Raw genomic sequence first — 21,594 nt, forward strand, 5'->3', positions numbered from 1 at the left:
TTTGCAAAAACGTTGAAGAGTGCCTAGAAGGACTTCGCAAGTAGGTGTTAATCAGACATGCTGTGGAGTAATTGATTATTGTTTTGGAAAGCAACAGACGAACGGACTCCAAGATTGGGTCTGGAGCCGCAGTCTGTCTGAGTGCAGTTGGCTGCTCTAAGAGGGTCGTGTGGTTTTCTCTGAGTGAGTGAGAGAGAGAGAATTCCGTTCAGCAGCAACAGCTGAGACTGGTACATGACAAACTGGCAAGCTAGTGGAAAAACCCCATTTTGAAGATGGGTTGTGAGTTCTTGGTTCAGCCTGTTCAAAGCCTTGTGGTCTATACAAGAGGAAATGGTTGGCTGTCTAATGTTTCACTTGAAATAAGGGAAGCAGAAAAGGAATCCTGTGGTGACCTGAAAGAAAAAGGTGATCATCTGGAAAACCCTAATGGGCCAAGTTTCTTTGGCAAGACACAGAAGGAATCCGTTTGTGTCCAATGAGCAACAAATCTCTCTCTGAAAACCAACAAGAATATTCCTGAGTGGTATCCATTTATCTTTCAAGCACCAAAGCATGGTGAAATTCATAAATGTTAAATTCTGTGCACTGTATAAGAATTGCCAGATACCAGTGAACTTGGAGGAGTGAGAAGTGAGATTGGACTGTGGATCAAAGAACTATCCTGAACATATACACATTACATACACGTGTGCTTAGAATTAGAAGGGGATTAAATTAATAGTAATAAGTTAAAGTTTGATCCTGTTTTTGTTTAAAGAAAATTTAAAAGCAACTTTTAAAGTAACTATTTGTCTTGGTGAATTTCTATTGCTGCTGGGTTTTTGGGTCCTCTGGGTTCATCAACATCACTTTTATCTGATTCTATGTTTTAATTTTTTTTATATATACCTACTCCTGTTCTTATCTCTCTAATCTTCTCCCTGCCACCAACGCACACCCCTCCCCACCCCACCCAGTGATCTTACCATCTACATTTCACTCCACCTCCCTCCCCAGCTTACCAAAACAGTAAAAACTGTATGCTGCCTGACCTGCTGGATCCCTCCAGCATTCCATTCTTTGCTCATAAGCCTATCGCTGCAGAGTGGATAATTTGGTTGTGGTTGCTTTAAGGGCCAAAATACGAAGTGGGAAAACTTGAAGAACTCATTGAATGGGCTGAGAGTTTTGTCTCCATGAAGGCACAAAGTTGTTGGCCTACAACCAGATAGCCAAGTCGCAGTGTTAAGAATAACTGCCAGTTTCCTCTAATGCTGTCAACGTGTTTCAGTCACACCAACCCCAGTCCAGTATGTCAAATGTGCATTTTGAGTAGAAGGCATGGTTTTGTGGTCAGAAAATCCTGACTAAGGATTGGCAAGTGCTCTGGCTGAGGTCAGTAAACTCTGTGCAAATTATAAACTTTTGGGCAAGAGTAGCTTTGTGTATGTTTATGGATTATTGCAGCAACTGCTTCAGGAAAGAGGGAATTGTCGATTGAGTTTTGAGGGCAAATGAGTTTGATGCAAGCTCATGTGCTTGTTTGTTCATTTGAATGAGCAGTCACCCCTTGTAAATGATATTTTTCTGAATTTTCAATCAAATGTTGACATCAGATGACAACTTTCCATGGCCAAGCTTTCCCTTGTGGTTTAGTTTTTCTCCTCCCTGCCACCACTCCCTCTAAACTTTATTGAGCTTATACTCTTAAACTACTGAGCGATTGTATGGCAAGTGTTTCATTTCTTGTTTTGGAAGCACTTTCCACATCTTTGAATTGTTTTATAAAGTGTTGCAAGATGGTTTTTAAAATCTGCAGATTATACACTTATCTTGTTTCATACATGAAGAACAGAAGGATGACAAGAGTGAAGGTAGAGCCGCTTGAGGATAAAGGAGGCAACATGTGCCTGGAGCCAGAAGTCCTAAATGAATACTTTGCTTCAGTACTCACCAGTGAAAAGGATCTAGGTCAAGGTGAGGTCAGAATAGAACAAGCTTATGTGCTGTAACATGTTGTGATTAAGAAAGAAGTGGTGCTGGGTCTTCTTTTAAAAAAAAACATTAAGATTGATAAATCCCTGAGACAGGACGAGATGTACCCCAGTTTGCTTTGGGAAGAGAGAGAAGAGATTGCTGGGGCGTTGCCAATTATGTTTTCGTCCTCCTTGGCCATAGGAGCAGGGTCAGATCATTGGAGAATAGCAAATGTGGCCCCCTTTTTAAATAAAAGAAAAGGTAATGGGGAAAACCCTGGAAATTATAGACCAGTGAGTCTTGTATCAGTGATGGACAACCTATTGGAGAAGATTCTTAAAGACAGGATTTACGAGTATCTAGGGGTAGTCAGCATAGCTTTGTGAAGGGTGGGGAGGGGAGGAGTTCGTGCGTCATGAGCCTAATTGACTTTTTTTGTGGCAGTAACAAAAGATATTGATGAAGGTAGGGCAGTAGATGTGGTGTATATGGATTTTAGTAAGGCATTTGGTGAGGTCTCCCGCGAAAGACATTCTGAAAGTTACGAGGCTGTGTGCATTCAGAATGGTCTTCTCTGTAGCAAGAAAGTATTAGTGGATGGGAGGTATTCTGCCTGGAGGTCAGTGACTAGTGGATTTCTGTGGGGATTTTTACTGGAACCCTCTGTGATATTTTATTTTTAAATTTACATGGAAAAGGATGCTTCAATAAGTTTGCAGATGAGACGAAGATTGGAGGAATTGTGGATAGTCTGGTCATGGTTACATCGGGATAAAAACATGATGCTGCATTGGGCGGAAAAGTAGCAGATAGAGGATAAGTATGAGGTGATGCATTTTGGGAGGTCAAACTTGAAGACTGAGTAAGTGTGGAAGAACAGTGGGGCCTTGGGGGACTAAATCCATAGATCTTTCAAGGTTGCCGTACAGGTTGATAGGATAGTTAGGAAGGCCAGTGCTATGCTGGGCTTCATTAGTCGGGGTATTGAGTTCAAGATTCTTTTTAGTTACACAAGTAGGAGAGCAGAGACAAAATAAGGCAAAAGTTCAAGAGTCATGTTGCAGCTCTAAATCTCTGGTGAGACCACACTTGGAATATTGTGTTCTGTTCTGATCACCTCATTACAGGAAGGATGAAAAGTCTATGGAGAGGGTGCAAAGGAGATGTACCAGGATGTTGCTTGAATTGAAATATGAGGCAAGGTTAGCAGAGCTAGGGCTTTTCTCTGAAGAGGGATGAGAGATGACTTAACAAGATTGAGAGGCCAGCACCTTCTCTTTTTCCACAGAGTGGGAGTAGCAAACACCAGAGAACATCTGCACAAAATGAAAAGAAGAAATTTATGGGAGACTTCAGGGGCAAGGTTATTTTTACCAACAGAGTTGTGGGTGCCTGGAATTCATTGTCAAGGATGGTGGTGGTGGCTGGAACAATAGAGGCATTTAAGAGACAGACATGGACAAAAGAAAAAAAAATAGAGGGTTATGAGGTAGGGAGGATTTTGATGGGGGGGGGGGTGTATTTATTAGGTCGGCACAACATCGTTGTATGTCTGTTTTATCTGCTCATCCCTTCAAATTTTGCAGTAAACTCTGGAGCATTGCTTAATTAGAATATAAATAGGTATCTTACGATATAGCTAGCACTGAGGAGGAAACAAAACTGTAGAATGGCCTCTTGTGTGGTTACCATCATCCACTTGCTTCATCAGAGGTTAAATTAGAGCTTGTAATTATTGGGTCCAAACTGGGCCTATACCCTTAAATAATAGCTGCATCACTGGTCTATATTTTTCTTACTGTCACTTCAGGTACTTTCTAACATTTTGTGCTATTTAAAACTCGAAATTTCTTTCTTTTCAATTTTTAGAACCACATGTTCTTGTTTTTGTTTCCATAGTCTTGGGATGTATTTTTTCGAAATGCTAACATGGGTGCACCACCGGGCACTGCTTACCAAAGTCCTCCCCCACTGGGTGCAAGCCGGGCTTCCTTATCTCAAGCCCAGTCCATGGTCGTTGCACAGCCAAATGTGGACAAGCTGGTGGAAGATCATCTGGCAGTACAGTCACTCATCAGAGCTTATCAGGTAATCTACTGAATATTAACCAAAATGTCTCCTTTTTTTTGTGAACATCTTCATTGGAAGTACTTTTAATTTAAATATTATGAGCATTCTTTATTCATCTGCCACAAGACATGCATACATGTATTTTGTGCCTAATAAATACTTGTGATGTTTCAGTTATTTAATTTTTAAAAGAAGCATTCTTGCCTGTATTAGCTTGTAATCATTTTAAGAAAATCTGGAGCCTTGAATTTCGAAGCTAGATGTGGCTAGGCTTTGTGACTATCTCAAATGGACTTGTGGGAAATCAGACCCATCATGCTCCACATTTCCTACCGCATGGGCTAGAAATGTTTCCTTCAATATTTTTTATTGGTTTCACCAAATAAATGTTACATAGGTATGTGACAATAAAATTAAAACTCTTTTATCAGAAGAATCACTTATAATATGTGCCTTATTTTGTCTCTGCTCTCCTACTTGTGTAACTAAAGAGAATCTTGAATTCAATCACTGTTCACGAAAGTTTCGCTTGCAGCAGAGCAGAAACAGCTGAAAAACAACCAAAGTTGACGTCTACTCCAGTTGCCATGGTCTTGGGACATGGCGTCCAATTATATAACTTGAAATGTTTTGGATAACAAAATTACTTAATAAAGAAAAGAATTTCAAGAGAGATTAGATCTGTGTAATCTTCTATGCAGGCTTTTACTTTTACTATATTGGAAACTTTTAATAAGATTTGAGTCTTAAAGTTCTATTGGGAAACAAAAATGTCTGTTGCCCTCTAATACATCGGCAAGCAGGCTATCGTGTTCCACAATTCAATCTTCTGTAGCATGCCAGCAAAATTTTGGAGAACACCCTATCAAACCAATAGGTCAAATTTTTCCATCAAGAATATTTGTCAATAACTACAAATTCATTAAAAAATTAAATCTTTCTCACTGTTTGCATAGCACACTCAGTCCATAGACATGCTTTGTCCATAGACATGTGATTTTGGGGGAGTCACGTGATGGAGTAGTGGCTGGTCGGGAAAACCAGCCCTCTCCAGGAAAATAGAAAAAAAGTCAGGAAAAAGCAAAGCATAACAGAAATAAAGTACAAGAAATAAAAGATAAAGATACAGAGAAGAGAAAGAAGATGGCTTCCAAGAAGGAGAAAGTAAGAACAGCTGGAAAAAAAGAAGTAGAAAAGGCGCCGGAGAAGAAGGAAGAAGGCCTTACCTGCAGGAAGGAACAGGACGCTGTGGTGACGAGGAGTGCCCGACCCTCTAGGTCAGTACCTGGCCTGCAGAGTCGAGACCCACCAGCCGGTACACTACAAAAATGGGTTTTGGAGCCAAACAAAAGCGCGCAACGGCGCATGCACAATGCGCAATCAGAGGAGAAAGAAGACACCGGTGGGAAGGGGGCTCAGCAGAGGAGCGGGCTGTCACAGCCCGAGAGACGCCCAACACCAGGGCGCTCAGCTGGAGGATGAGAAAGCCAGCAGAAGAGGGTGCAACGAAACAGATGTGGAAGACAGATAAAGGGAAGATCGACAAGAAGACCAACGTCAGGAAGCACAACAGATGAGCAGCCCAAGAGGGGAGGAACAACAAAAGGCCCAGCAAGAAGAGGCCCAACAGAGATACAAAAAGCTCATCAGGAAAAACAGAAGAGACACAGACACAGAAGAAGACACAGACAGACACAGAGAAGAAGACACAAACACAGACACAAAGAAGAAGACACAGACGGGCACAAAGAAGAGAAGACACAGACGGGCACAAAGAAGAGAAGACACAGACGGGCACAAAGAAGAGAAGACACAGACGGGCACAAAGAAGAGAAGACACAGACGGGCACAAAGAAGAGAAGACACAGACGGGCACAAAGAAGAGAAGACACAGACGGGCACAAAGAAGAGAAGACACAGACGGGCACAAAGAAGAGAAGACACAGACGGGCACAAAGAAGAGAAGACACAGACGGGCACAAAGAAGAGAAGACACAGACAGGCACAAAGAAGAGAAGACACAGACGGGCACAAAGAAGAGAAGACACAGACGGGCACAAAGAAGAGAAGACACAGACGGGCACAAAGAAGAGAAGACACAGACGGGCACAAAGAAGAGAAGACACAGACGGGCACAAAGAAGAGAAGACACAGACGGGCACAAAGAAGAGAAGACCCAAACCAAATTCTTGACAGAGAAATAGTCTTTTCTGAAAAACCAACTAGATCACTAAAAGAATGGTTATCATTAGAATTTAGTGCAATTAAAAGGAAAATGAAAAGTACAGAAGATAAAATGCAAAGGTTAGAACTGGTAATGACAGAAATAGGGAATCGGAGAGAATGTGGAAGAGCGGGAAACGGGTGTAGAAATGCAAGTAAATGACTTAAGAGAAAAATTGGAAGAAAGTGACAAAAAAAATTAAAGAGACACAAGAGTTGTTATCTCAGAAAATTGATATGTTGGAAAATTATAGTAGGCGAAACAACATAAAAAATAGTGGGCCTGAAGGAGGGTGAAGAAGGCACAGTCATGAAGGAATTTATAAAAGGATGGATCCGCAACGTCCTGGGAACGACAGAAATTGAAATAAAAAGGGCACACTGAGCATTAGCTCCAAAACCACAGGCACATCAAAAACCAAGATCCATCTTTGAGATATACGATAAGAGAAAATATACTGGAATGGGCAAGGAATAAAGTTAGAGAAGACAATAAACCATTGGAATACAAGGGTCAAAAAAATTTTTTTACCCAGACATAAGTTTTGAACTCTTAGAGGAGGAATTAATTTAATACAGCGAAATCAACTTTATGGAAAAAAGGTTACAAATTCATATTAAGACATCCAGTTGTGCTTAAAATATTTATACCCAGGGAGCAAATCAGACTGTTCTCAGATCCAGAGAAAGCGCAAGAATTTGCAGAACGTTTGCAGGACAAGAGAAGAGATGAAGAGATGTAACAAGAATGAAGACTGGCGATAAAGTATATATAAAGATGTAAAAACAATGTATATGTAAAGAACTAAAGAGAGAGAAGAGAAGGGAAGGAAGGGAGTAAGGGGGAAAAAAAAAGAGAGGGCGCTTTGTTATATGTGATTAAAAACAAGTGTTTTCTGGAGAGGGCTGGGTAGAGGGTGAATAACATCACTGCAAAATCAGTTGACGTTGTGAACGAGATCGCAACCCAAATGAAAAGGGGAGTTGTGGTTGCCCGGCAAGGGGTATGGGGCAACTCGGGGGGGGGGGGGGGGACTTTGGGGTTAAGGTATTGGTGGATGTGGGAACTGCGGGGGTACTTTATGTCTTAAATGTGTTGTCGTATATTAAGTGTAACAAGAGAGAAAAATGGTGAAAAGGGGAATGGAGTTGGCAAAGAAGTGGAAAAGAGATGTATGCAAGAATGTTTTGGGAAGAATTAAATCAGATACTAAATAAAATTACAAAAAAATGACATATCCAAAAAAAACACAGTTATTTCTTTTAAGTAACATAAGAAGTAGAGAATTAGGCCTTAAATTGGATAAAGGGCAAAAAAAATTCATTATGATAGCCTTAGCGATAGCAAAATAAATGTATAATGTCAACTTGGGAAAATGGAAGAGAGCCTGAGAATACAGCAATGGTACATGGAAATGAATAAAAGTATTCCATTAGAAGAAATAACATATAATTTAAAAAATAAAGTCACAATGTTTGAGCAAATTTGGGAACCATACATGGAACATATCAGAGAGAGTTTGCCTACGACCTTCATCCCCTAAGATGAAAATGATAAGAAGACAAAATGACTGGATTCAGTATGTAATAAATAGATGACATATTTTTCTTGTTTGTTTTCCTTTGTGTGAAAATATTGTTTTATGATTTTATTGTATTGTATATGTTGAATATTTATGGGTATTGGAGGGGGGTGGTTAGAGGGGAGGGAGGGGGAAAAAAAGGGGAGAAAAGAGCACTGTGTAAATTTAATGAGAAACGTTTGTACATATTTTGGTTGATATGGTTCACAGTGTGAAAAATTTAAAAAAATATTTTTTTTAAAAAAAGATGTGATTTTAAAAATAGCATGGCTTGGTTGCATTAACATTGATACATTGAACTTTGTTACTGAAGACTCATTCAGGTAATCAGTACAGCTTGCAGCATTGGTAAACACCATCTGTTGAAGTTTATTTTTCCTGCTGTTGATTTCATCCACCTTTCAATAAATAGTTCACATTCCCTTTAACAACATAAAAGGGAACTTAGCAGAACTGCTGGTTACAGCACTAGATTTCTCACATGCAGACAATATCCACTGTGGATGAAGAAAATACTGGAATAAATTTATGTTGACTTTATCTCCTTGGGGTTTAAATATTGGTGTATGATGCAGTTGGTCTCCATAAAAGAGTGTAGGTGGGTATTCATTCACAAGGAGAATACTAGGATACTGTGACCAAGATATTGAGCTAGAAGACAGCTGTTCAGGTTACAGAAGAAATTCTTGAGGTTGGAAGCCTATTGTTGATGTATGAATGCTGTCATGAGAAGAGGGAAATCTAGAATATTTTCTTTAACGTAGAATCACTGTCTGTGTCCCTTGGATCCCATCTATTGGAACCATAGAATGCTACAGCACAGAAACAGGCCATTTGGCCCTTGTAGTCTGTGCCAACCATTATTCCCCTAGTCCCATTGACCTGCTCCCATTCCAGACCTCTCCCACCCATTTAACTATCCAAACTATTCTTAAAATCCAAGATCGAGCCCACATTCACCACATCAGATAGCACTCTCTCCACTCTCTGAGCGAAGAACTTCCCCCTAAACCTTTCCCCTTTCAGCTTAAAACTATGACCTCTTGTATTTATCTCCCCCAATCTGTGGGAAAAAATCTACTCTCGTCCACCCTGTCTATACCTCCCATAATCTTGTAAACCTCTATCAAATCTCCCTCATTTTTCTACGCTCCGAGAAATAAAGACCTAACCTGTTTAATCTTTCCCTGTAACTCAACTCCTGAAGGCCTGATAGCATCCTCATAAATCTCTGCACTCTTTCAATCTTATCTATATCCTTCCTGTTGTTAGGCAACCAGGTTTGCACACAATATTCCAAATTTGGCCTCACCAAACAACTTCAACGTAATATCCCAAATTTGGCCTCACTAAACAACTTCAACATAAGATCCTAACTCCTCTACTCAATCTTTTCTTTGGCTTGGCTTCGCGGACGAAGATTTATGGAGGGGTAATGTCCACGTCAGCTGCAGGCTCGTTTGTGGCTGACAAGTCCGATGCGGGACAGGCAGACACAGTTGCAGCGGTTGCAAGGGAAAATTGGTTGGTTGGGATTGGGTGTTGGGTTTTTCTTCCTTTGTCTTTTGTCAGTGAGGTGGGCTCTGCGGTCTTCTTCAAAGGAGGTTGCTGCCCGCCGAACTGTGAGGTGCCAAGATGCACGGTTTGAGGTGATATCAGCCCACTGGTGGTGGTCAATGTGGCAGGCACCAAGAGATTTCTTTAGGCAGTCCTTTTACCTCTTCTTTGGTGCACCTCTGTCTCGGTGGCCAGTGGAGAGCTCGCCATATAACACGATCTTGGGAAGGCGATGGTCCTCCATTCTGGAGACGTGACCTAGCCAACGCAGTTGGATCTTCAGCAGCGTGGATTCGATGCTGTCGGCCTCTGCCATCTCGAGTACTTTGATGTTGGAGATGAAGTCGTTCCAATGAATGTTGAGGATGGAACGGAGACAACGCTGGTGGAAGCGTTCTAGGAGCCATAGGTGATGCCGGTAGAGGACCTATGATTTGGAGCCGAACAGGAGTGTGGGTATGACAACGGCTCTGTATACGCTAATCTTTGTGAGGTTTTTCAGTTGGTTGTTTTTCCAGACTCTTTTGTGTAGTCTTCCAAAGGCGCTATTTGCCTTGGTGAGTCTTGTCTATCTCTTTGTTGATCCTTGCATCAGATGAAATGGTGCAGCTGAGGTAGGTAAACTGGTTGACTGTTTTGAGTTCTGTATGCCCGATGGAGATGTGGGAGGGCTGGTAGTCATGGTGGGGAGCTGGCTGGTGGAGGACCTCAGTTTTCTTCAGGCTGACTTCCAGGCCAAACATTTTGGCAGTTTCTGCAAAACAGGACGTCAAGTGCTGAAGAGCTGGCTCTGAATGGGCAACTAAAGCGGCATCGTCTACAAGAGTAGTTCACGGACAAGTTGCTCTTGTGTCTTGGTGTGAGCTTGCAGGCGCCTCAGATTGAAGAGACTGCCATCCGTGTGGTACCGGATGTAAATATTTTAATCTATAAATTTATAAATTACATGGGCAGTTGACATCTGCTTCAAATTCACAGTTGTATCTGCACATCAATTGAGAAATTTTAGAAGAGGCAACATTTTATTAAAATTTAACTGTTCTGCTTTTCTCTGATCACTCTCTGGTCAGATGGGGGGCTTTGTGGGTGGAGGGTGGGTTTTGTTTTTCTTTCAGGGGTTTTTATGTTTCATTTTCTTTCGTTTTTTCTTGATTTTTCTTTTAGAACTACAGATATGGCTGACACGTCGTCATTTCCGGTCCTTCCTTATATCTTAATTCTTCTTCCGGGCGCATGGGTCCCTGCTTTGGTTAACCCTTTATATACTGGAGGTTTGACCTAAGTAATGGATCAAAACATTAATTTTGTCTCTTGGAATGCTAATGGTCTAAACAACATGTTTAAAAGGAGGAAGGTCTTTAAAGTATTCCAGAGACTGAAAGCACAGATTATTTTTTTACAGGAGACTCATGTGAGGAAGGAGGATGATCTGCGTTTTTTTAAATCTTGGAAGGCCCACAATTTCATGCCAACTCATGCTCTAAGACTCGAGGTGTATCTATTTTTATTGATCCCTCTATTACATTTGTTCAACATGACATCACTGTAGACCCTAACGGCAGATTCTTATTGGTTACTGGGTTATTATTCAATATTAAGGTTGTCATGGTTAATGTTTATGCCCTGAATGTAAATCACCCTGAGTTTTTTAGATCTTTGTTTACTATTTTACCCAATCTAAATGAATATCATTTAATAATGGGTGGGGATTCTAACTGTTGTCTGAATCCCCTGCTAGATAGGTCGAAACCTTCACAGCTCCTACCGAATAAATCGGCTACATATATTAACTCTTTCCTTACTAACTCTGGAGCTGTTGATATTTGGAGATTTCTTCACCCGACAGATAAAGAGTTTTCCTTTTTTTCTCATGTATACCATTCATACTCAAGAATTGATCACTTTTTTATTGATTCACGTTTTATTCCACTTGTAACTGCTTGTAAGTATGACATTATAGCCATTTCGGATCACTCTCCATTACAACTCTCTCTTAAATTCAAAGACTCTGTTTCTACTATTAAGCACTGGTGTTTTGATGTTACATTATTGCAAGATTTAGACTTTGTTAAATTTATGAAAGAACAAATTAACTTTTTCTTTTCAACTGTTCTGCACTAATATGGCTAATACACTGTACTTGTATTTTTAAAATCATATTTTCTTACAATATAGAAGGAACTTCTGCCAGTTGTGGCATTCACAGCAATTGCAGCAAACCCATTCCTCCATTACTTTCCTGCAATCTATTCTTTCTCAAATGCCCATCAATGTTTTTATCACCTCCCTTCCCCACCACATGGAAAAATGCATTAACCTACCAATGCCTGCATTTCCACTGAGCAGCCACAACCTAGAGGCATTGTGTAACCGGTAACATCCTTTGTAGTAACACACAAACAGCCAGGGTTGCTGTGACTGATCACTATATTCTGCTTGAATGTAAGCATCATAAAGACCAGAGTCCCCGCCCAGTAGAATATCTCATGGTCAGTCCTTGGAGCAGCCAGCACTTGTTGAACTGAAGTCGTCTGTCTCCAGCATCGTCAGAAGAGAATGTGGGAGGATGTATGACTTCACTTTAAAAAGTTATTGTATCTTTGATTCAGATGACATAATTTAGATGGGTTGGAAAGTTGCTAATATTGCAGGGGTTGGAGGGTTGACTTGTTAGGAGAGGCTGGGTATGCTCTCCTTTGAGTGCTGAAGGCTAGGAGGACACCATATTTGAGGTTTATAAAATGAAGGACATAGATAAGAGAGTTCTCAGAGGACGAATCTTTTATTAGAGGGTATAGATTCAATGTGAAAGGGAAAAGATTTGAAAGTGGCCTGAGGGGGTACCTTCACACAGAGCGGGTATGTGGAATGAGCTGCTAGAGGAAGTGGGAAGGTGGGGAAATCATTGTTGCATTCGAAAGGCATTCAAACAAGTCCATGGAGAGGAAGGGTTTAATGTGCCAAGCACAGCAAATGGGACTAGCTTGATTGGCATGGACATAATAGGCCGAATTGCCCATTTCCATGCTTTAGATCACTGACTTTAGTTAATATTATACATGTCATTCAAACTGTACAATTCTGTGTATTTCAGCGTGTTCAGTGTAAAATTGGAGAAGCATGAAATCAATGCTAACTGGTTTAATGAAGGTACTTGTAATATGTAAGTACTTTTGCTGTATCTCAGTGCAGCGTATTTGTTCCTGAATATTCTTATTCCTTATTCACAGGTCAGGGGTCATCACATCACTAAACTTGATCCACTTGGCATTAGTGTAGTAGATTTTGATGAGTCTCGTACTGCTTTTCCTGTTGGCACCTCCAGCCTTGGTGAGATGTTTTAAAATTATGAATGTTTTGGAAAATATGTACCGGTAAATTGTTGTTTTTTCCTCCCTTCCCCTTCTGTTCCCTGTTTTTTTTTCCATTCTCTTCCGATTTCTAGATACGAGGGCATCATGTTGCGCAACTGGACCCCTTAGGAATTCTGGATGCGGACCTGGAATCGTCCGTTCCAGCTAATCTAGCCACTTCCTCAAACGGACTTGGTGAGGGCTCTCGACTGGATGGTGTTCCTTTGTTTGAGCTCCTCTGTCTAGCTAGCTTTTGCAACGTAGAATGTTGGTGTCTGAGTTGTGAAAGGTGCATGAACCTCTAAACCCTTCCCTCGCCTGTTCTGTAAGCTGGCTCTGACTTCAAAATACTGACTTGTGCAGGCTGTTGATTGAATGAAGCCAGTGCCTAGGTGGGGCCCTGAGCACAAAAAGCGTTTAAATGTGAGTTCTCTCTCTGTGCTATATATACAATGCTTATGAACTCCAGTACAAAATATGCTCCCATTCTCGTTTCATATTTACACAATTGGCCATGATGATCAGCCCAAATACCATTTTATGATAATAATTTGTTTTAATCCACATTTAAATTGTTGCTCCCAAGTCTTTTCACTCTGTTAAAAGGTGTGGCTTGGTTTTGGAATCATTGTTCTTGTGCCTTATTCTCTACATTCAAGAGTCTTTGGTGAATTTGGGATCTGTGACATTCCAAAGTGCATGCACAGACTAAATAAATTCATTTTTTTTCCCCTGATGCCACTTCCTTTGAAATTGGTTACAACCTCTTTGTTCTTTGGGTCCTGTTAGATGGACACAGTGCTGTCAAGTGGAGGCTTCTGCATGTAATTTGCTTAGTTCCTGGGACAGTGTCCCTCCTAGGTGGGCTTCAATATGGTCTGAAGTTAATGCTAGCTGCTATTGGGCTGTTGTCAGTTTGTACAGATGGAATCTCAGAAACATCAAAGCAGCGTACAGAAATAACCTCTAAACATTTCAGAATGTGGCTGTGGTGTTTTCCTTAACTTTTTTTGTGGCATACTTCATCCTGGAATGATTTCATTTTAATTAATGTGCTAGTTTGAATCTGGACACTAATCTCTGAATTAGCCATTAACCATAGAATTGAGATTATTTCCGCTGATTTTGCTTTGCCCTCCATATCACATGGATGCCTCATTGTGTAAACACATTCCTCAAGCGGTTCCTATTAATGTACAATGAGAGAAACTGTTTGCTTTCTGTCCTTTGTATCTGCTGCTTTTAATTGATAGATGGATTTTAAGAACACTCATTTGCTTATTATTTTCAAGTTCCCTGTTTCCCTAATTTTTTAAATCATCTTGGACACTGGCTTGTTTCCTTTGTTGTATTTTTTAAAAAATGAACATTACTATGTTCTGTTGTTGAGTGAACGAGCTAGAAAAAGATGGTGGATGGTTAGGCTACTGTGACAATGCATTGCTCTGCCTATCTTGTATGAACTAGGGCCAAGTCTGTACTTTGCAACTCAAGCTGGATGTAGTAACAATGAATTGCAGTTAAACCCTGATGTTATTGCTCTTGATAATCCGATTAAACAATGGCAGCTATGGAGTTCCATCAGAAGATGTGGAATGACAATGTGCTGAAGTTTCGGTCTCGTTCCCATTTGTTTCTAAAGTTTACGGCCAAACAGAGCACGGTCAATGGAAGAGCAATAGCCATTAAAATGTAACTTGATAAGTACTAAACTAACAAGGAAGGCAACTCTAATCAACTGGTTAAAGAGCAGCATTGGTAGAATTTAGAGAGAAGACCACCTTCCAGTTTTGTGAATTGATGTGGGGGAAACTTGTATCAATGCAGTTAGACAAATAGAGTCTAGAGTGATTCAAATCACTGAAAGTCACTTGCCTTAAATTTTGGCATGTCTTGATTATTAAAACTTGCCCCTGAAATGAAATTCACAGTATTGCAGTCTGTATGACGATCTCATTTGGCCCATTATATACTCTATTTAAAAAGAATCCAATTGTCATTTCCCCTGCTCTTTCCCTTTTAGCCTGAGATTTGTTTCTATTCCAAGCATTTTATTTTTGAATCTGCTTCACTTTTTCAGGAACTACAGGTTATGCCTATCGCCTTGAATCTGGGCCATCTGGTTGCTAATCCTTCCGTCTCTGGAAACTGATTTCCATTATTGACTTCCTTGGAACCTTGTGTACTTCAACATTTTGCTTTTCACCTTATCTGGAACATTGACATCCTGAGTTGGACTTCCAGTCACACTCATTTCGCCACCAAAGCTGTGCCTTCCAAGTGTTCACAGCTACCTTTCCAACCTGCCTCAGCTTACCAGCACTGAAAGCTGTATTGGTGCCTTTATTATAGCCCCTTTGTTTCCACCCTCCATGAACTGAGTTTGTCTAAATCTCTGTGCTTTTATCTTGGCACCAGCACACCCATAACCCCTATGTTTCTGATCTACTTTAGATTCCCATTTTTATTTTCTTGTCCTTCCATGACCCAAGTCATTCCTCCATGTTAAAGTTGTTCCATTTTATTTTTTTAACTTCTCATCATTCTTAATATAAAACTGCAATATATCAGGCAATAAATTTCATTTAACATAAGTCTATTTCAGCAGTAGACCCTCCTGCTGCCAGTTGCAAGGTATGAACTTCATATCTACATATTTAAACTGGTGGTCTCCATGCCCACTCCAGTTCATCAGGAGAAAAGTGACCTTTTGAACCTTTGTGACTAGTCCAAAACAAAATCTTTTCCTCACTACTCTCTTCCCCAAGAATACTCTTTTGCATTAACTTTACAACTTTAGCCCCCATGGTTTTAAAGTTTGCTACCAAATCTACTTTGTAGTAGCTTTTGAAAATCCACACACATTCAACTGTGCTAACCTCCTTTCTTTTATTATAAAATTCAGTGACCTTAGGAACAGTTTATCATTAACAGCTTTATGCAGGTGACGTTTCCACAAGATCATTTCACAATGTGGTTCTCCATCTCTGGCACATTTGCTGAGTTTATTCTTCTTCCAGTTATTGAACAGCAATGTAAAAATTTTAATTCTTCAGTCCCTTGGCAATACTGCGTACCTGACAAGAGTTTCTTGGTCACCGAAGATACTTCCTGACAAATACAGAAGACTTTGAACTTGGAGCATTGCAAACATTTTAAGTGCCTACTCAATGAATTATATCCATTTCTCTCCTACTTCCTGTTTTACATTGAAAGTTAACACCTTTAATTGAAGGACTGTGAAGTTCATATTTAATTCCTCAGACATTTTCTGTCAGTTTGGACCTCATCAGTCCCATCCTACTTTGACTACCCTTCAACTTGCACTTTTTTTAAAGGGCCAGGTGATGTGAATCTCTTCTTATCTTTCATTTATTATTTTCAATTCTCCCTGGCACTTTAATGTTCCCAGCATACACCAAAAAGTCTTCAATTTTTAGGTTTTTAATTATTCAAGAGCTTATTGCTCTGGGTGGTTAAAAGTACAGTATCTGTCCTAAACAATGCAGTTTTAAAATTCTAAAAAAGTTTTTTGAAATAAAAAGTGTACCACCTTTTACGGAAGTATACAGTAGTGAAAATGAATGTCTGCAGCACGCACATTTTTTCATCTTTGGTGGTGATTCAATACCATTTGTGATATTAAATCTAATAATCTTCTGCCAAAGGAAGAAAGAGGTTAAGCAACACACAATCTGCTGGGGAAAAAACTCAACTGGTTGAAGCAGCATCAGTGGGAGATTAAAAGAATTGTCGGCATTGTGGTCCAGAGCACTTCATCGGAAAGATGTTAAACTCTGGCTTTGCCTGACTGGCTGGTCTTTCAATCTTACAATTGCCATATATCAACAATGCAAGGGCAGCATAATGGCAATTTTTCTCACTGTTGTTTGTAGCCTGCTATCATGTGAAAAATAGTTGCCTGCAAATTAATGATGCCACTTTAAAAGTAATTCATTATTTATGAAACACTTCTTTTAAAAAAAAAACACGGAGCTTTCTGATAAGGAACTGTACAAATGTAATTGCTTGATTATATTTGTTTTGAGTTAAAACTGTAATGTAGTGATTATAACAAGGTGAACTGTGTAACCTTCCACACAAGAGAGGTGATGTCTTCTTTGGCTTGGCTTCGCGGATGAAGATTTATGGAGGGGGTAAAATGTCCACGTCAGCTGCAGGCTCGTTTGTGGCTGACAAGTCCGATGCGGGACAGGCAGACACGGTTGCAGCGGTTGCACTTTGGAAATAAACTGCTGCCCTTTCCCGTGTGACGTGGCACTATTTGTAACTGTGACTGATTGCTGCTGCATTTACACTAATATTCTTGCCGGTAAATTATTGGGCCAAATGCCCATTCCATCCCTGTGGATTTTCAGCATGTTCCAGACCTGGTCTGTGTAATAACAGACTTGCATTGGTCGGTTTCGGATAGGTCAGGGCAAAACAACACATTACTGCTGATTAGATTAATCACAGAAAACCAAACAGTTTGTATTTTTTTTAAAAACACACTCCTTGTGCTAATACCATACTATTTCTGGAACAGTACATTGTGAAATGTGCCTGTTTTGTTTTACTGCATGAAATTCTGAGGTTGTTGACTTTGAATGACCTTCCTAAAGATACTTCATTGATCACCATGGAAGGAATTAATGAACTATTATAACACACTTAGCCCTTCCATGTCCATTCAAGTGCTTTAGACCAATTCAATTAATTTTTTCCTCCTTTAGCTACAACTATTTATAAATTGTTTTCACAAATATTTGCCACATAAATATTTATTTAATTGCATTTTGAAAATTGACTTTGAATCATAGCCAAAAAAAATCCCTCAATACACTGGCTCTTTTTGTTGATCACATTTGAATCTATATCCATTTGATATGCTAATAGCTCAGTGGCGAAGAAATAGGAGGAGGAGGGGGCCATTTGATCTGTTGAACTGCTGTCTCATTCAATGTGGACTCAACTACCTGCCTTTTCTCCATAACCTTCAATTCCCCAATTATCCAAAAAGCCTATGTCACTACCTTCTGAGAAAAGCAGTTCCCTCTTATTTCTGTCTGAAATCTTGAGGCTCTGTTCCCTAATTCTTAGGACTATTTGCAGAGTGCGGCAACTACCCTTGGTGCAAAGCTAAAATACTGTATGTCTGGCATTAAAGGGGGCATGGACTGGCATTTGGCAGCCATATTAGAAAATGGAGCATGTGACCGAGTTTGCCATGCAATGGAATATGGAGGCCAGAGATCTGGTCCTTGTGAGAGGTTGGAGCGTGAGATCAAGTTGGCTTCCAGAGATTTATCCTGAGCTACAGGGTGCCAATGTGTACTCCTTTATGCATTCACATTTAGTACCTCGGATTGCTTTCTTGTCACAGTAACTTCTGCCTTCAACTTATTCCATCTTTATAAAAGTCCTTGGTTGTGAATCTATTCTTGTACAACTTCCTATACTGCATTTCAGATTTTCCAGTCCTTGTACTTTAGTTTGCTCTAAAATTAATATTTTGCACATATGGTGAAATTTCTATTTTTTTGTTTTTTTTCTATAGTGTCGTTCATAATCCTGGAATGACCAGTGTTATTACAAGCAATAAAATACTTTTGAAGTGGAATCATTAATATGTTGCGGGAAACACGAGCATTTTTTCACACTCCCTACAGTATTTCTTTCTTCTCTAAACACTGAAGCATTTGAACTCCTTGTTCTGAGAAGCTCAACAATCCAGGACTATCTGCCCACTTTGGCTCCCCCCCCCCCAAAAAAAAACTTGGCACCCTGTAACTAGAGAGTAAAGAATCTCTCCACCCCAATCCTTGGCCCATGAATTTTCATACGAATGCCTAGATCTATTGCATGGCAAATGCCCTCCCATCCACCAGATCTATTAATCAGCAGCTTTTCATTTCATGTGTTTACTCTTTAGTGCCTTTCACAATCTTGAAATGTCCCAAGTGTTTTGCAGGCAATGAAATACTTTTGAGTGCATTTACAAATGCATTGCAAGCATTTTCACATGGCAAGTTCCCAAAAACAGCAATATAAAAATGAGTAGATAGTTGTACTCGTGTTCATTGGGTCAAAAATAAGTCTGTTAAAAGTTGTTGAGAATGCATTAATGTCCAATGTGTTTTGTTTAGCAGGCATTCTAGTCTGCTGCAAGCACGCAGGTAGCTAACCACCCATCTTCCATTACATCCCAATACCATCATTGGTACTGGACTGGTACCATGTGGCCATACTTTTGGAAATAATCACTAATTTTTAAAACAATTTAGATATGTAATGAGACCCTTTTGGCACACGCTGCCCTATTACGCCCAATTCACCTACAACCCTGGTGCATTTTTGAACGGTGGGAGATATCCGGAGGAAACCCATACAGACATGGGGAGAATATACAAGCTCCTTACAGACAGAGCAGGATTCGAATCCCAATTGCAGGCACTATAACATGTTACGCTAACCAAGCTATACTTTATGCAGGCAGTTTCTACATTTGACATTCATCAGACAGTACATTGCTTTTGCACACTAGGGGTGAGCGACTTGACTCTAACTTGTAGCTTCTTCATGTGGACCCTCAGAGATAGAATAGGATTGTAGTTTTTATACATAAAGAATTAAATCTTAATGTAGAATTAAATATCTTGGATTCTGATTAAAATAGGAAAATATTACTCCATGTACCCTCACAATCTAGGATTTTTATAAATTATCTGCTGTGTTATAACTTCTTGGATAATAATGAGCCACATGGGAATGGAAGCTCAGGTGGAAGGATGCTCATCTCTAGGATCAATCTGTCAAGAGCTATTCTTTCGATTACAAATGGAGTTAAGGTTAAATATTATTCCTCTGCTAATTGTTAACTTTCCCACATCTGAGCTGCTGCTTCGAAATTATTTTGGCTTCCCCCTTGGTAGGAAATGGATGGAAGTAAAGCTGGAATGTTGTATTCAAGCTCAGTGGTTTTAATGACGGCAAAACATTAAACATTGGAGGTTCGATATGTTTGAATGGAGACTACAGCAAAGGACGCTTTGGGTGTTTGGAGGTTGACGATCTGGATGCTGTGTGTGAGTGTATGAATGGAAAAGTTGGTTTTCATCCATGACACACCAAAACCATTGCCCTGCAAGATTGTTTTATAATTTAGCATGCATAATCCATATCTTGAAAGCTGCTTTCATTTAATTTCATTCTATATTTGTGCTGCATTATTAATGCTGTTTGATGCAGTTAAGACCCAGGCAGGGATCAGCATCTGAATCTGTACTGGAAGTACATATCCCCATACAATTCATGATGTTTGTAAATTTAGAATTTGTTAATATTTTAATTTCCTTATCCAACACTATCTTTTATAGAGTAGGAATCATTTGCATTTTCCCTGATACACATTAGATCAGCCCACAAAGTTGGTGTGTGCTTTCCGTACAGCCTAAGATTAAAATCTAACCCTTAAACAGTGCAGGAAGCGGGAAGAGAGAAGTAAAATGCAAAAGTCTGCAGACACCGTGGTTGAAGTAAAAACACGATGCTGGAGAAACTCCAGCTGGACAAGCAGTGTCGTTTATATTAGCAGAGATAAAGATACATCGAGGTATGAATGAAAATGTGGGCAGGCACCTGAACAAAATGGTGGGGGTTAGGGGAGGAGCACAGTCCAACAGGCAGGAGATAAGTGGGAACATGGTCCCTTTTTAATCCCACTCTGGTTCCGTAGAGATTTCTTTTTGAATTGTAGGTGAAACAGAGCAATTATTTAAAATAATTTGTTGAGCTCAAAGGCTTTTTAGAATGCTCATCCTGCCAGCATGCTCACTGTTATGAATTTCCTGGGGTATATAGATTAAGTAAAGCAATAGTTGCAGATCCAAAGATTTCTTGGCAGCATTCCTTGCCTTGAGAGTCATTCTCCTTAAAATTCCAAAATTCTGTCATTGCAAAATATCAGAAAGGCCAAACCCTGTATAACTATATATAATGAGTTCAAAGGTCCTGTTTATTTTAATTTCATTTCACTATTTTTACTGTTGATCCATGGGTGTGTTTACATTGCATCAGCAATTATAAAAATCACAGCTAATTTAATTTGCATTGCCATGGGCTTGATTGCAATTGTTCAATTAATCTTTGATCTTTTGCTTGTGACACTTCATGTACCGTTTCTTTAAACTAACTGTTTTGCTCGCTGTTCTGTTTTGTCTGTTTCTTGCACTCGTACCCATAGACATCGCGGTCTGCAAGGAGCGTCTGAAAAAGTTGACGGTAGGAGGTAGGCAGATGCTGGTGGTCTTGATGTGCAGCCAGTTATATTTTTGTTTTACAGCTTTCTAAAACATTTTTTTTGAGTATGATTGTGTGTTGTGTGGCGGGAGGGCTGTAGTTGTGTTCAAAATTATCAGCGTCCAGGGATTCGTGGGCAGGTCACGGATTTAAATGTACCTAAATCTTATTTCAAAATCTTTTGCATCATGTCAAGATTCAAGGCCTTTAGTAACTTGTTAACCTCTGCCACAAATTTTCTGGGACTTCACAATTCTATATTGTGTGCAGGGAGGGGGCATTGAACTGGAATTTTCTTTTTAAAACTCCCAAGTTGATCATCGTTAAAGTAACAGTCAAAAAAGATTGATCTCTAGCACTCGAGGCATAAAGACCTTTTTAAAAATCTATATTATTCCTACCCCATTAGATTATGTCCACGATACAGATGTATTTTGGACTTTTCTCATTGTATTTAATATGGAAAAGCTCGATCTTGGCAAAATTAAAAATACCAAATCTACCTTTTGAAGACTTGAGTGGGGTTGACTATTCAATGTATGAAATAG

General features: G+C 39.8%; 1 protein-coding gene across 13 annotated transcripts in view; it reads left to right on the top strand.

Annotated features, from left to right (window-relative positions):
- Positions 1-21,594, top strand: part of LOC138753988 (2-oxoglutarate dehydrogenase complex component E1) — a 121,648-nt gene that overhangs the window by 41,340 nt on the left and 58,714 nt on the right. For 5 of the 13 annotated variants that reach the window (XM_069917676.1, XM_069917667.1, XM_069917673.1 and 2 more), the window contains 3 exons: positions 3,859-4,047; positions 12,838-12,940; positions 20,991-21,035. In XM_069917676.1, the coding sequence (XP_069773777.1) occupies positions 3,859-4,047; positions 12,838-12,940; positions 20,991-21,035 (337 nt within the window). Of the gene's footprint in view, positions 1-1,856; positions 1,960-3,858; positions 4,048-12,622; positions 12,723-12,837; positions 12,941-20,990; positions 21,036-21,594 lie in introns of those variants that run through there. The other 8 variants (XM_069917674.1, XM_069917669.1, XM_069917672.1 and 5 more) reach the window with 8 other exon arrangements.

This window comes from Narcine bancroftii, chromosome 2 (assembly GCF_036971445.1).
Source record: "Narcine bancroftii isolate sNarBan1 chromosome 2, sNarBan1.hap1, whole genome shotgun sequence".
Classification (NCBI taxonomy): domain Eukaryota; kingdom Metazoa; phylum Chordata; class Chondrichthyes; order Torpediniformes; family Narcinidae; genus Narcine; species Narcine bancroftii.